This window comes from Corythoichthys intestinalis, chromosome 2 (genome assembly GCF_030265065.1).
Source record: "Corythoichthys intestinalis isolate RoL2023-P3 chromosome 2, ASM3026506v1, whole genome shotgun sequence".
NCBI classification, from domain to species: Eukaryota; Metazoa; Chordata; class Actinopteri; order Syngnathiformes; family Syngnathidae; genus Corythoichthys; species Corythoichthys intestinalis.
Window position 1 is genome coordinate 73,437,401 of NC_080396.1, and position 15,758 is coordinate 73,453,158.

The window sequence follows — 15,758 nt, forward strand, 5'->3', positions numbered from 1 at the left end:
TGTGCTTCGTTCGTGCTGGTTTGTGCTGCAAAAATTTACGTTTGTGCTGCGATCGTTTTTGAGATATTGAGATATTAATTTCGAGTGTTGATGTCACCCGCGGCTTTTGCGCATCCTGACTCCCATGGCTGACGGAGAGTAACAACTCTCTCAATGACAGAGGGGTGTCCCAACAACTAGCGCAAACATCACTCCTTCAGGTCAATTTTTCAGTAAATGGGGGGCTTGAGATATTAATTTTGAGTGAAGACGTCACTTGCAGCACCCCCAATTACTGCAAAATGGACCTGTAGGGGTGATGTTTGCGCTTGTTGTTGGGACACCCCTCTGTTATTGAGAGAGTTGGTACGCTCCGTCAGCCGCGACGGGGGGGGGGGCTGCGATTGAAGTCATCACTCAAAATTAATATCTATAAAACAATCTATACAAGCATGCAAGCATCTATAAAAGCAGCACAAACCTAGCAAAAAACAAACGGCCCTATTGTGGTTCTGTTCCACCTTAGATAGGGGCCCATGATGTCATCACTACAAATTAAAAGCATAATATCTACAAAATCATTGCAGCACAAACAAAAAACTAGTCAGCACAAATGATTGACACAACTTTTAGCCATTTTTAATCAAAATGGGGTTGACCTCAGACTGACCTACAGTAAAGAAAATAAGTGTTGGAGCACCCTGCTATTTTGCAAGTTTTCCCATGTCATGGAGGAGTCTGAAATTTTCATCATTGGTGCATGTCCACTGTGAGAGAGATAATTCAAGATGAAAGTAATCACATTACATGATATTTTAAACAATTTATTTACAGTGCCTTGCAAAAGTATTCGGCCCCCTTGAACCTTGCAACCTTTCGCCACATTTCAGGCTTCAAACATAAAGATATAAAATTTTAATTTTTTTGTCAAGAATCAACAACAACTGGGACACAATCGTGAAGTGGAACAAAATTTATTGGATAATTTAAACTTTTTTAACGAATAAAAAACTGAAAAGTGGGGCGTGCAATATTATTCGGCCCCCTTGCGTTAATACTTTGTAGCGCCACCTTTTGCTCCAATTACAGCTGCAAGTCGCTTGGGGTATGTTTCTATCAGTTTTGCACATCGAGAGACTGACATTCTTGCCCATTCTTCCTTGCAAAACAGCTCGAGCTCAGTGAGGTTGGATGGAGAGTGTTTGTGAACAGCAGTCTTCAGCTCTTTCCACAGATTCTCGATTGGATTCAGGTCTGGACTTTGACTTGGCCATTCTAACACCTGGATACGTTTATTTTTGAACCATTCCATTGTAGATTTGGCTTTATGTTTTGGATCATTGTCCTGTTGGAAGATAAATCTCCGTCCCAGTCTCAGGTCTTGTGCAGATACCAACAGGTTTTCTTCCAGAATGTTCCTGTATTTGGCTGCATCCATCTTCCCGTCAATTTTAACCATCTTCCCTGTCCCTGCTGAAGAAAAGCAGGCCCAAACCATGATGCTGCCACCACCATGTTTGACAGCGGGGATGGTGTGTTCAGGGTGATGAGCTGTGTTGCTTTTACGCCAAACATATCGTTTTGCATTGTGGCCAAAAAGTTCAATTTTGGTTTCATCTGACCAGAGCACCTTCTTCCACATGTTTGGTGTGTCTCCCAGGTGGCTTGTGGCAAACTTTAAACGAGACTTTTTATGGATATCTTTGAGAAATGGCTTTCTTCTTGCCACTCTTCCATAAAGGCCAGATTTGTGCGGTGTACGACTGATTGTTGTCCTATGGACAGACTCTCCCACCTCAGCTGTAGATCTCTGCAGTTCATTCAGAGTGATCATGGGCCTCTTGGCTGCATCTCTGATCAGTTTTCTCCTTGTTTGAGAAGAAAGTTTGGAAGGACGGCCGGGTCTTGGTAGATTTGCAGTGGTCTGATGCTCCTTCAATTTCAATATGATGGCTTGCACTGTGCTCCTTGAGATGTTTAAAGCTTGGGAAATCTTTTTTTAAAACTTCTCCACAACAGTATCTCGGACCTGCCTGGTGTGTTCCTTGGTTTTCATAATGCTCTCTGCACTTTAAACAGAACCCTGAGACTATCACAGAGCAGGTGCATTTATACGGAGACTTGATTACACACAGGTGGATTCTATTTATCATCATCGGTCATTTAGGACAACATTGGATCATTCAGAGATCCTCACTGAACTTCTGGAGTGAGTTTGCTGCACTGAAAGTAAAGGGGCTGAATAATATTGCACGCCCCACTTTTCAGTTTTTTATTTGTTAAAAAAGTTAAAATTATCCAATAAATGTTGTTCCACTTCACGATTGTGTCCCACTTGTTGTTGATTCTTGACAAAAAATTAAAATTTCTTATCTTTATGTTTGAAGCCTGAAATGTGGCGAAAGGTTGCAAGATTCAAGGGGCCGAATACTTTTGCAGGGCACTGTATATGATACAGCTGCAAATACGTATTTGAACACCTGTCATCAGCTAGAATTCTAACCCTTAAAGACCTGTTAGTCTGCCTATTAAAAGTCCACCTTCACTCCATGTTTTATCCTTTTTTAGATGCACTTATTTGAGGTCGATGGCAGCATAACGACACCTGTCCACCCCACAGAATCAGTAAGACTGAAATTGTAACATGGTCCAGACCAAAGAGCTGTCCAAAGACACCAGAAACAAAATTGTTCACCTCCACAGGGGCTTGAAAGGGCTACGGAGCAAAGTCTTGAAAGGGCTACAGAGCAATTGCCAAGCAACTTGGTGAAAAAAGGTCCACTATTGGAGCAATCATTAGAAAATGGAAGAAGCTAAACATGACGGTCAATCTCAATCAGAGTGGAGCCCCATGTAAAATATCACCTTGTGGGGTCTCAATGATCCTAAGAAAGTTGAGGAATCAGCCCAGAACTAAACAACAGGAGATGGTCAATGACCTGAAAAGAGGTGGGACCACCATTTCCAAGGTTACTGTTGGTAAATAGACTAAGATGTTATGGTTTGAAATCATGGATGGCACGGAAGGTTCACCCTCCTTAAACCAGCACATTGCAAGGCCCGTCTTGAGTTTGCCTATGACAATTTGAATGACGCAGAGGAGCCTTAGGAGCAAGATTTGTGGTCAGATGAGAGTAAAGTAGAACTTTATGGTCATAATTCCACTAACTGTGTTTGGAGGAAGAAGAATGTTGAATACTATCCTAAGAACACCATCCGTAATGTGAAGCATGGGGCTGGTAGTATTATACTTTGGGAGTGTTTTTCTGCACATGGGACAGGACGAGTGCATTGTATTAAAGAGGATGACTGGGGTAACGTATTGTGAGATTTTGGGAACCAACCTCCTTACCTTCAGTCAGAGCACTGAAGATGGGTCGTGCCTGGGCCTTCCAACATGACAACGACCTGAAGCACACAGCCAGGAAAACCAAGGAGTGGCTCCGTGAGAAGCATAACAAGGTTCTAGCATGGCCTAGCCAGTCTCCAGATTAATACCCAATAGAAAACCTCTAGAGGGAGCTAAAACTCAGGGACAACCCCCCAGAAACCTGACTGATGGGTGAGCCAAGATCCCTCTTGCAGTGTATGCGCACCTGGTGAAAAACTACAGGAAACCTTTGACCTCTGTAATTCCAAAAAAAAGGCTATTATACCAAACATTTAAAACTCCTTTTCTCATGTGTTCAAATACGTATTTGCAGCTGTATCACACAAATAAACCATTTTTTAAAAATCATACATTGTGATTTCTGGATTTTTCTTTTTAGATTATCTCACAGTAGACATGCACCTACGATGAAAATTTCAGACCCCTCCATAATTTCTAAGTGGGAGAACTTGCAAAATAGCTGGGTGTACAAATACTTATTTTCTTCACTGTATCAAAAAACTGTAAATATCTGAAAAACGATAGCAGCACAAACATAGCACAAACGATTGACATCATTTGATATGAATTTGCGTCTGATGGGGAGCCAACTTCACAGAAATGTTTTTATTTACATTGCTGAAATTTATAATTGTATTCATCCATTAATAATATATCAAATAATATTGTTAATTTTGATTGGCTGGCAATAAATGGAATGTTTACACCGCCCACCCGACTATGAGCCTGCCTTTTACCCACAGTTAGCTGGGATAGGATAGGCTCCCGCACCCTCGCGACACTCCTGACGATTATCTGCGTGGAAGATGAATGAATGAATGAGTCATTTTAATGATTCATATTATTATTTTTTCATATGTTTTAAAACACAATTGATAATTAGTAATGGAAAATATCACGTGATCGCAATGATTTGACGATGATGAGATGATGATGAGGGAGAGATTGAGGCAACGTGATGGAACAAAGACTCGAGAGAGGAAGCGATAGAGTGACACCCCCTAGTGGACCACATCCAGAATGCACACACGGTCTTTTCATTTTACTTTGATAATGAAAAATTAAATGGCTATTGACAGCAATTGACTTCTAATCAAACTGAAGTATATGAGAAAATATGGACTTGTTTTTTGTTTTTCAGAACAATATTATTGTATTTTTTAATTCATAACATTAGAATATTTATTGTTTATTGCCTCTAGTTAGGGATAAAGACAATGATAAGATTTCGGAAGAATCGCACTCTATTTAGAGGTTTAACATTTTTTGATGAAAAGAATAAATGAAAACATAAATTGACAATCTATTTCAAATAGATTAAAAAAAAAAAAGATACAGGTCCTATCATGTGGCGTCCAATCATCCTTGTGCTGTGAATTGAAATGAGTATGTAACAAGTAGATGTCCCGTCCATTTGAAGTGTCCTTTCCTTCAAATGGATTGGACGTCAACTTCATTTCATTGATAATCAGACGTGGTCAAAATGAATGTTTGCTTTGTCAGAAAATGACCGTCCGACGTCGCTGGTGCCAGACCTGATTGACTACAACATGCCCTTGACTGCCACCTACCTGAAGCAAATGAAGCTGCAGTGCATGACTGCCACTGAAAGGGTAGGAACTAAGGAAAGAAAAGCCCCCCCCCCCCCCCCCATCATTTCTTTTCTTAATATATATATATATATATATTTAAAATCATCATGTACGCTTGTGACTGGTTTTGCACTGATTGCATTTTATATTTTTAAAAAATTGTGTCAAAAAGGTACATATCAAGGGTGTAGGTTTGGGTTTAATATTGGTAGGTATGATATTACGGCATAACCTGCATGTACACTTTTTGCTGGGGACGAGACCATTAATAAGACCAAACAGATTATTGAAGTGGGGTCAGGGCTACATTTCTCATGAATATGAACCTAATTAATGAGCCAATTTAAATTGCAATATTTGAACATAAAATATAATAACATGCACAATAAATACAAACTTGTTAATAATCTCTTAACTATCCACGAATGCAAAAAATAAACATTTGTCTTAAGACCACTCAACATTGTCTGTCTAAATGAATAAATATGACCAAAAAAACAACAAAAAAACCTCCTTAGTCAGGGAATAACAAAAATAGATAAAAATGGAGCCTTGCTTCAGGTAGAACACTACTGCTTTGTCAACAAGCACAGCCAAACTCAACAAAAAATGAAAGCCACTTTGGGCTGCTTTAAGACCACATAAATAAAATCAAAATGAAAATTGGGGAGGATGGGTAAACCTCGGATCACAACATTTCTCATAGTTTAATTAACGCTAACAGTAAAAAACACGTACAGGAGGACACGTCCCTCTAAGCAGCTACTCGAGTTTTGCCGGTTAGCAAGTTCACACTTTAATGTTATGCTAACTCTGACCTAGGTCAGACTTTCCATAGCAATATTAGTGGTGTGTTCCCCATTTACACAACTTTGACTTCTCCTTACATTACTTACAATGGCTGCTGCTGGCTGAAAAAAACCTTCTAATATCCTTCCTCTGCGGAGGAGGAGGCATGTTGTCGACATGCTGTCTGTATCGGGGCTGTGTATGCGCGTGTGTGTGTGTTGGGGTGGGGGCGGGGTCAAGTCATCAGACAATCAAACGTGTGTTTAATGGGGTTCAATGAACCGACACTTTAACCAAGTCAAAAGGAGTCAATATAAGTCTGAACATAATGAAAAAAAAATCATTCAATAATGGTAGAGTCAATTCAATTCTTACAAGACAATCTAAATAACCTATATAACTGAAGTCATTATGTATTGTAAATAAGGTTGCTTAAAAGTAGGTGGGGACAATTTAAGCATTCTGAAAAGTTGGTAGTGTTATGTCCCTACCGTCCCTATGCAAACCTACGCCCTTGGTTAATGTATCAAAAAGGTACAGTGGTATGAGAAAGTATCTGACCTTTTGTAATTTCTCACATTTCTGTATAAAATCACCATCAAATGTGATCTGATTTGTGTCAAAATCACACCGATGAAAAACAGTGTCTGCTTTAACTAAAGCCACCCAAACACTTATAGATTTTCATATTTTAATGAGGATAGCATGCAAACAATGACAGAAGGGGGAAAAATAGTTAAGTCAACCCTCTGCTTAAGGAGACTTAAAGAGCAATTCAAACCAATTGTTACCCAACAATTTAAGTCAGGTGTGTGCCCAATCACTGATGAGTGGTTTAAAGTCGCCATGCCCACTATAAAACACACACCGGGTAAGCATTGTCTTGATGCATCATGGCTCGGTCAAAAGAGCTGTCTGACCTGCGATCAAGGATTGTTGATTTGTATAAGGATACAAAACCATCTCTAAAAGTGGATGTTCATCAATTGACAGTCAGAGATGTTGTCTACAAATGGAGAGAGGTTGGCGCTGTTGCTTCTCTCCCAAGGACTGGCCGTCCACCAAAGATGACTCCAAGAGTTCAGCGCAGAATACTCAGAGAGGTAAAAAACAACCCTAGAGTGTCTGCTAAAGACTTACTGAAATCACGGGCACAGTCCAATATCCGTGTGCACACATCAACTATATGTAAAACTATGGCCAAGAATGGTGTTCATGGGAGGACTCCATGGAGGAAGCCATTGCTGTCTAAAAGAAAAACATTGTTGTTTGTTTAATGTTCCCAAAAATGCACATGGACACTCCACAGAAGTTTTGGCAAAATATTTTGTGGACTGATGAAACCAACGTTGAATTGTTTGGGAGTAGCACACAACGTCATGTGTGGGGGGAAAATGGAACAGCTTACCAACATCAACACCTCATCCCCACTGTGAAGCATGGTGGAGGGAGCATCCTGGTTTGGGGTTGTTTCGCTGCCTTGGGGCCTGGACATTGCCGTTAATGGAAGAATGAATTAAGAAGTTTATCAGAATGTTTTACAGGAAAACCTGTGGCCGTCTGTCAAACAGTTAAAGCTAAAAAGAGGATGGATGCTGCAACAAGACACGTTCTGGAGTGGCCAAGTCAAAGTCCAGACTTGAACCCCATTGAGATGCTGTGGCATGACCTAAAGATAGCAATTCATGCCAGACATCCCAGGAATCTGACTGAACTACAGCAGTTTTATTGAGAAGAATGGGGCCAAGATTAGTCCTGATTGATGCCAGACTGATCTGCAGCTACAGGAAGCGTCTTGTTGAAGCTATTGCTTCCGAAGAGGATGGGGGCACAAAATATTAAATGAGATGGTTCACTTACTTACCCCCCCACCCCTTCTGTCATTGTTTGCATACTATCCTCATTAAGATATGAAAACCTATAAATGTTTGGGTGGTTTTAGCGAAAGCAAACACTGTTTTTTCATCTGTGTGATTTTGACAAAGATCAGACCACATGTGATGGTGATTTTATGCAGAAGTGTGAGAAATTCCAAAAGGTTCAGCGACTGTTTCATACCACTGTATGTTACAAAGTTTTCACACACTTCCAGGACGACTCGTCGGTCAGCAGCGAGGACACTGACGGCGCCGAGCCAGTGTGGGCGGCATCCCGGCGGCCGGTGGCAGTGGCGGATGAACCTGCTCCTCCCAACGACCCGCCGCCCGCCGTCAAGGAAGAAGACGGTGAGAGTCAGCTCTCTACATATCATCTTCGAACTTTTTGTCATATTCAGGTAGTCCCGGGGTTACGACGTACCCGACTTCCGTGATTTTGACTTTACGACGCCGGAGTCTCCAGTATTTTTTATTTTATTTTATTTTTTTTAAATAATGTTGACTTTTATTTTGGCGCGAGAAGCGAAGAGCGGTTTAAGAGCACATGTACACACAAAGAACAACATATGCACAAGCCAGTGTAGGATACTTTGGCAGAACAATGGTATTAACAAGGAACATTTGTATCAAACAAAATTCTTATGAACAATATTTTTTTTGTGTAAAAACCATGTGAGCATTGAACTGCTCAAAACAAGTAAACCCTTTATAAGATGAACAACTTTACAAAGTTCAGCTGCAGTTATTGTGTTATCCAGAAGCGATGAGGGTTCTCCAAAAAATGTTTTCAATATCCCCTCACCTGCTGCTCGCCTCATTCTTTTATTTTTCACGCTCTACGCGTGACGTTCTACAGCTATTTTTCCCCCCGCTGCTCAAGTCCACATCACACCGACAAAGCGTGCAGAAACCGTGGAACGAGTCTGGACTGGACTTTTCGTGCTCTTTCGTCCATTCAGTGTTAAAAGATTTTCCGCAGTTTTGGCACGTTTGCTAGCACTGTTGTAAAATCTTGGCGAGGAAATGATGTCGTCAGATAGCCACACGTGAAGCTTTGTTTACATTTTATTGAACCAATGATATAGGATGTTTTTAACCGAAGCCAATCTTGGCCAATCACATACTAATTGTGACAACCGTGGGGCTGCCGCTGAATTGTGTCACATAAACTGAATTGCAACCCTTTTTTTTTTTTAAAAGTCGGACAAATAGCGCCCGGCTAATGTGTTGTGCCGGAAGCTGGACACATTACTGAAATGGCTGAGTGTCTGTCCTAAAACCGGACAGGTGGTCACCCTACTCCCAAACCACGTTTTTAGCTCGTCATCGTGACGTCATCTTCATGAAAATAATTGTTCGTCGACGAAATATTTTTGTTATCGTCATTGGTGACGAAAACAAAACTGCGAGGGAATGTATAGTATTTGACTGAGTCTTTTCCTGGGCAGCAGATGAGGTATCTTCAGAGAGCAGCGGCGGCGGCGGTGGCAACGGGATCGCATGGCCCCCTGACGGCGGCGCCACGTATGGGGAGCCGAGCGAGAACGGCTCGGCCGTCCCCCTGGACTTCAGCGGCGCCTCGGACGAGCGGCGGTTGCTAAACCCAAGCGAACGACGGCCGCAAGTCGGCTCTGGCTCTTCGTCGCCGCCACCTTCCAACTCCTTCCCGGCAGAGCCTGGCAGGAAATACCCACTCAAAAGTCAATATGCCAAGGTAAAGCTGCTTCCTTGCAATCAAATTTCATCGCTTCTATTTGTTTTTTCTCCTGAAAATCCAATTTACTGTTTTCTTTTTCTTTAAAAAAAAAAAAAAAACAATTAGTGCTTCAACGATTAATCGATTAGATCGAGTATTCAAATAGAAAAAAAAATTCAAATTAAATTTTGTTGCTTCAAGTATACGTTTAACTAAAGTGGTGTTTTAATGGTTTATTTTGAAAGTGTTTGCATTTAGTTTTATTGATTAGGGTGGATACACTGCCCTCTGGTCTGCCTCATTTCACATGGCTGAATCCAACTGCTTCCTGTTAAGACCAACGTAAACCAAGGTTTGAGCTAATTATTTAAAATGCATTCGTTATTTAGTTTATAAGTGTCTGAACCCGGTGTTAAGAGCATTATTTAAAAAATGGTAGCATTTTTATAGCATTTAAGCTAGCGGACTTTTGCTATGTAAGTTAGCCAATTGTTCTTTTGTTGTACATAGAGCCTCATTTAAAGAATTTTTTTTTAGACTTTTTGAGGCTCAGCTCAGGTATTTTAATTTTTCATGTTCCTTATCTGATTACTCGATTATTCGAACTATCTAGTTCATCGATTAAGATACTACTAAAATAATTGATAGCTGCAGCCCTAAAAATAATTCAATTTAAAGTTGCTAAATTGAATATCTTTAACTTCCAAACAATAAAAACACTGGACGTGTTTCAAGACTAAAATATTTCTGGAGAAATTTTAGTGGTTGCTTTGGCAGGTAAACCCCTTTTCAGATTTAGCGTCACATTGTACCAGATGATGTTGGTGATTCTCGTCGCTCCTTGAGTTCAGTTCGTGTCTCTTGTTCGACCGCTCGTGTCTCTCGTCTCTCTGCTGGAAACGCGTGACAAAGAGTTCCCCTACGGAACACAACATCCCCCACATTAGTTCCATGGGTGAATTATGTACGGAGGATGTAGTGTCACTACACAGGCCCCCCCAGAATTCACCCACACAGGACGCCAACGGACTGAATGGAACGATCAGGTGGACGCCAGATGTGTCAGGTGGAAGACGACCGAATGGGACGATCGGGAGAACGTCTGTGATGCCAAGCATTGGATGACCAAGCAGGACAAACGGGCGGACGTCCAGGACGGCAGGCTTGCGACCAGAAAGGCAGCATGCGTTGGCCAGCCGTGGCTGGAGACGAGGTCGAGAAGCACCTCTTGCAGTCATACCCAGTCGAGTCCGGAGACAAGGGCGACTGGCGGAATGAACCAAGTCGACCGATCGAAGCAGGAGTGAGGCAAGCAACAAAACCGGAGCCGAAGCAACGTCCTTGTCGTCTAGAAGCGGCGAAACAGGAGAAAGGCTGGCGGCGGTGTTCGCAGGCGCTGGCAGAGGAGCGACCTCGGAGACTTCTGGAGGCGCTGGAGCGACGTCAGCGGAGGCCAGAGACGCGGGCACAGGATTGACGTTGTCAGGAAGACCAAGAGCAGACGCGGCGTCAACGAGAAAGCCGGAAACGAGTGCGGCGGCTTCAAGTGGGCCAGAAATGGGCACAGCGGTTGGCGAGCCGGAGCTAGCTTTGGCTACACGAGGACTGGGACGGAAGTACGACTGCGAGGAACCGGGGTGGAAACGCCGCCATCATCGGCGGGAACCTCGGGAGCCTTTGAAGCCATCAAAGTGCACGACGGTTCAAAGAGCCTGAGGAGGTGCAACTTGAATGCCGGATATTTGTCCTCCTTCAGTGGAAATAGCACAAAGAACTAAGCTTTGACCGCCGTTGAGTACCCTAGTGCAGCTACCACGTGGTAGAAGCTCATGGTATCGTCTGAAATACCATGGAGGGTGAATTGCGCCAGTGGCGCCTCCAGAAATTTTTCATAGGGGTGGCTAGATGGGGCCACTTAAAATCTTGCGGTGGCACACCAAAACTAAAAGCCATAATTTCAGGTTTTCATTATATTATTGCAGTAAAAAGGTCAGGGGAAAACTATCAGAAAGACTTAAGGACACGGCTACTGATATACTGTGTTGTATTGTGTAATATTTGATGTTACTAATGATTTAATGTGCATAGTCCATAACTGTCCAGTCAACATTTTGAGTTCCACAACAATTCTGTTTTATTATGTTATGGATATAGTAGGCATAAGGTGCACATTTAACAAAACAAAATAATTACTGGGGAAAAGCAGATTCTGGCAGATTTGCATTTGGGATGAAATGCATAACTGATGCTACAACAATCTAACGATATACTGGCAAGCGGGGTGGCCAGTTGGGTGGCCTACAAATTTATGGGGGGGGGGGGGGGGGGCACCCCTGGCCACGCCCTGACGGCGCCACTGAACTGCGCCTCTACACACGCGAACCACACGCCTCCGCAGAAAACTCCCTAAACATCGCTAGCTTGAGAAAGCTAAAGTCCGCCATATCGTTTAATTTTCTTAAAATGCCTTGGAGACTTCAGCGAGGCAAGGGTCGGGGTCACCACGGTAGCAGATGATGTTAGTGAGTCTCGTCTAAAGGGTTTGGTCTCAAAATTGGGAGGGACGATATAACAGCATAACCTGCATATACACTTTTTGCTCGGGATGGTACATTAATAAGCCCAAACAGATTGGGTGAACGGGGGTCAGGGCTACATTTCTCAACAACATTAACCTAATTAATTGATAGGCTAAATAATTATTGCAAAATAAATCTGTATTGGCTTACACAACTTTCACACTTGCTGTGAATTGGAATGGAATGGAGTTTATTCCTGTCGTCCCTCCCACTTCAACGGATTGGACGTTTATGGCCCTCTGTGACAGCCAATGAGTTAATTTTGGGGCATATCAAGTCATTTCCTGTTGGTTTTTGGCCTTTTCCTTTTGGGGCATTTACTTATCACTTCCTGTTGATTTAAGGGCATTTACGGGTCACATCCTGTTGATTTTGGGGTATTGGGCCATTTCACGTCATTTCCTGTTGATTTTCGGTCACTTCCTTTGACGCTAACACTACAAAATACATGCAGGAGGATATTTCTCTCAAAGCAGCTTCCTCCTCGAGTCGAGAAATTCACACAGATTAATGTCATGCATTATATCTTCATCATTCTTCATCTTCATTATTTCCTCATTTCAGCAGCAAAATTAAGTGTCGTGTTCACCACCTTCACAACATTGACATCTTTTTACATTACATACAGTGGCTGCTGCTGCTGCTGGCGGATTTTATTTTTACTTTATTTTTAATATACCTCTTCTTTAAAGGGGGCGGAGGAGTAAACAGCCAATCAAACATGCGTTTGAGGGGAAAAAATGGACTGGCACATTCAGCAAGTGAAAAGGGGGTCAATGGAGGTCTGAACATAATGAAAGTACTGTAATTCACTTAATAATGGTAGGGTCATTTACAACATATGGATAGACAATCTAAATGACCTAGATAACAAGTCATTATATAATCTATTGCTAATAAGGTTGCTTAAAAGTTGGTGGGGACAATTTGAGCATCCTGAAAAGTTGCTGGTGTTATGTCCCTACCATCCCTATGCAAACCTACGCCCTTGGTGGAGTTCGTGTCTCGTGTTCGGCCGCTCATGTCACTAGTCTCTCTGCCGGAAACGCACGCGACAAAGAGTTCCCCTCCGGAATACGACATCCCCCATATTAGTTCCTTGGGTGAATTATGTACGGAGGATGTAGGGTCTTTAAAATATGTCAGTATGACAATCTGGTAGCCAGGCAGAGAGTTGACTTTTTTGGGTTTTTGGGCACGCAGTCTTCGCCTCCGTACAGCTACGACTCGGCCAGGACGGAAGCTGTCGGCACCGACGGAAACGGTGGTGCTGAGGACTTGAGCTCTGGCCGCGCAGCAGTGGCCGACGATGATGACGACGATCACGACGACGACGGCGACAAGCTGAACGACGTCGAGGGGATGGACCCGGAGAGACTCAAAGCTTTCAACGTGAGTCCTTTCATTCACAAACTATTTGAATTCCTTGTTTACAATTGTCATTTTATTTATTATTTCTAAATTTTTTTAGCACTTAAAAAATATGAATGCAGTAAACCCTTGTTTTTCACGGTTAATAAGGAACAGAAACCTCACAAAAGGTTAAAAACCGCGAAGTAGGATTTGCAATCATAACTATGACATGACACTGTCATGAGCATTAACGAATGCTTATAACAGATGTAATTTAGTGTCACCTGGCAAATTATCTCACTTTTGAATGGATGTAAAAGATCTGAGCTGGACATGAATGGAGTTAGCGACATAATTTGCCAGATGACACTTAATGACATCCGTTAAAGCATTCATTAATGCCCATGATAATGTCATGTCATAAATATGACTGCCTTACGACAGTCTTATGACGCTTCTGTCCAATAAAGTGTTACCAAATACCATAACAAGCAATTAATGAAACAACTGGAACAGTAACTGAAGAAATATTTAGCACAGAACATGAATTTTGATTGTTATTTACATCTGTAGCGCTGCAATGCATGCTAGGAGGCTTGTGTTGCCTATCAACCTAAATAAATCAACAAATAAGCCGCACTGGACTATAAACCGCAGGAAAAAAGTAGCGGCTTATAGTCCGAAAAGTACGTAAGTAAGTCAAAAATACTTTTATTCTACTTTGGATACAAATTTGCGCATGCGTGCGCAGTCACAAACTGGCTTTTTCATGGTGTCATTCGCAAACAAACCTTCGTCAACAGGTTATCGGTATGTACACTTGCTAAACCTACCTTTCAGCAACTGTTCATTTCTTTCGGAGCTTTGTACTGGTGTGATCTGTAAAATCCCGTTTGGTGTGGCATCGTTATGCTGCCGATGATTGTAAACTTTTATAGCAATGTTGGATTTTTGCTTCGGATACAGGTGCTAGCTGTCAGTGAGGTAAGCTGCGCTAGGCATTATGGGATATGTAGTTTTGAAGTGCTGCGTTTGGAAGCATGCTGGTTGAATTGTTTGTCTGTGTATTTCGGTTATTGTTTGCGTGTAATTTAGTACATTGAATGAGTAGTAATAACTGTTGCTCAACGTATATTGTAGTGGTAGTCGAGGCTACGGTTTAGTTTACATTATTTTAATGGAAAGGGAAATGAGCTTTTTCTTAAAATTGAAAAAAAAAATCTACAGAGGTTATTATTTAGAATATTGTTTCAGATTATTTATTTGTATAATAAGAATTGAAAAGACAGCTATTATTTTGTTCAAGGATTCAAGTATTCGCCGATGTTGTGAACGGCAAGCCGTTGATGCGGATCCAAATCACAGACCAAGAAACAAATAGTGAATGTTTGTATTTAATAAGTACAACAAAGGGAGCACGCTAACAAACGCGAGTTTAACAAGTACACCAAAGGGAGCACGCTAACAAACGCGAGTTTAACAAGTACAACTAAGAGAGCACGCTAACAAATGCGTGAATATAACTGAGTACAAGAATCTAACTACAAAGCCCAAAATAGCACTAAAGTAAAGATGACCAAACCAGAATACGACCGTAGAACGTCGGGAAACTCGAAGGATGATGCACACACAGCGGTAAGCAAGGCAAGTAACACGCAAACAAGCAATAGTCCGACACTCGCAGACGGTGACAGGAGTCCTTAAATAATGAGCGCTCCTAATGCGCCACAGGTGTGCGGCCACGGCGCCGCCCATCCAGCTGAATCAGATGCTGGAATGAAAAAACAACTGAGAAGGCATACAGATATGACAGAACCCCCCCCTCAACGGACGCCCCCTGGCGGACCACCTGGTTTCGAGGGATGAAGAGAGTGGAAATTCCGCAGAAGCGACGGATCGAGGATCCAGGAGCGGGGGACCCATTGGCGCTCCTCAGGGCCATAACCCTCCCAGTCGACCAGGTACTGCACCCCTCTACCCCTCCTCCTAGAATCAAGAATGGCACGCACCGTGTACACCGGCCCACCGTCGATCACGCGAGGAGCAGGAGGAGGCACTGGTGGAGGGTTCAGGGGACAGGTGGAGACCGGCTTCAGCAGAGAGACGTGGAAAACGGGGTGAACCTTCATCGAGCCGGGAAGCTTCAGCCTGACAGTCACAGGGTTCACCACTGCGTCAACAGCAAAAGGACCCACGAACCGAGGGCCCAGTTTCCTTGAAGTCCCAGCCAGGTGTAAATCCCGCGTCGACAGCCAGACCATCTGGCCTGGGCGATAGACTGGAGCGGGCCGTCGGTGGCGATCAGCTATCCGCCGGTTGCGGGCAGCCGTTCGGACTAGTGCAGCCCTTGCGTCCCTCCAGACCCTATGCGCTACACAGCTATTAGGTGCACCTGTACAGACGGTACGACGACCTCGGATTCTTGGGAAGGAAACAGTGGAGGCTGGAACCCGTATGCGGTCATGAATGGTGACCTCCCAGTGGCAGAGCAAACGAGGGTGT

The 15,758-nt window shown here is 42.8% G+C and overlaps 1 protein-coding gene across 4 annotated transcripts in view; it reads left to right on the forward strand.

Moving 5' to 3' along the window:
* nol4la (nucleolar protein 4-like a) overlaps positions 1–15,758 on the forward strand; it is a 93,072-nt gene that overhangs the window by 51,129 nt on the left and 26,185 nt on the right. For 3 of the 4 annotated variants that reach the window (XM_057827681.1, XM_057827690.1, XM_057827703.1), the window contains exons 4-7: positions 4,874–4,983; positions 7,844–7,976; positions 9,077–9,342; positions 13,107–13,295. In XM_057827681.1, coding sequence (XP_057683664.1) covers positions 4,874–4,983; positions 7,844–7,976; positions 9,077–9,342; positions 13,107–13,295 — 698 coding nt within the window. The remainder of the gene's footprint in view (positions 1–4,873; positions 4,984–7,843; positions 7,977–9,076; positions 9,343–13,106; positions 13,296–15,758) is intronic. The other variant, XM_057827696.1, reaches the window with a different exon arrangement.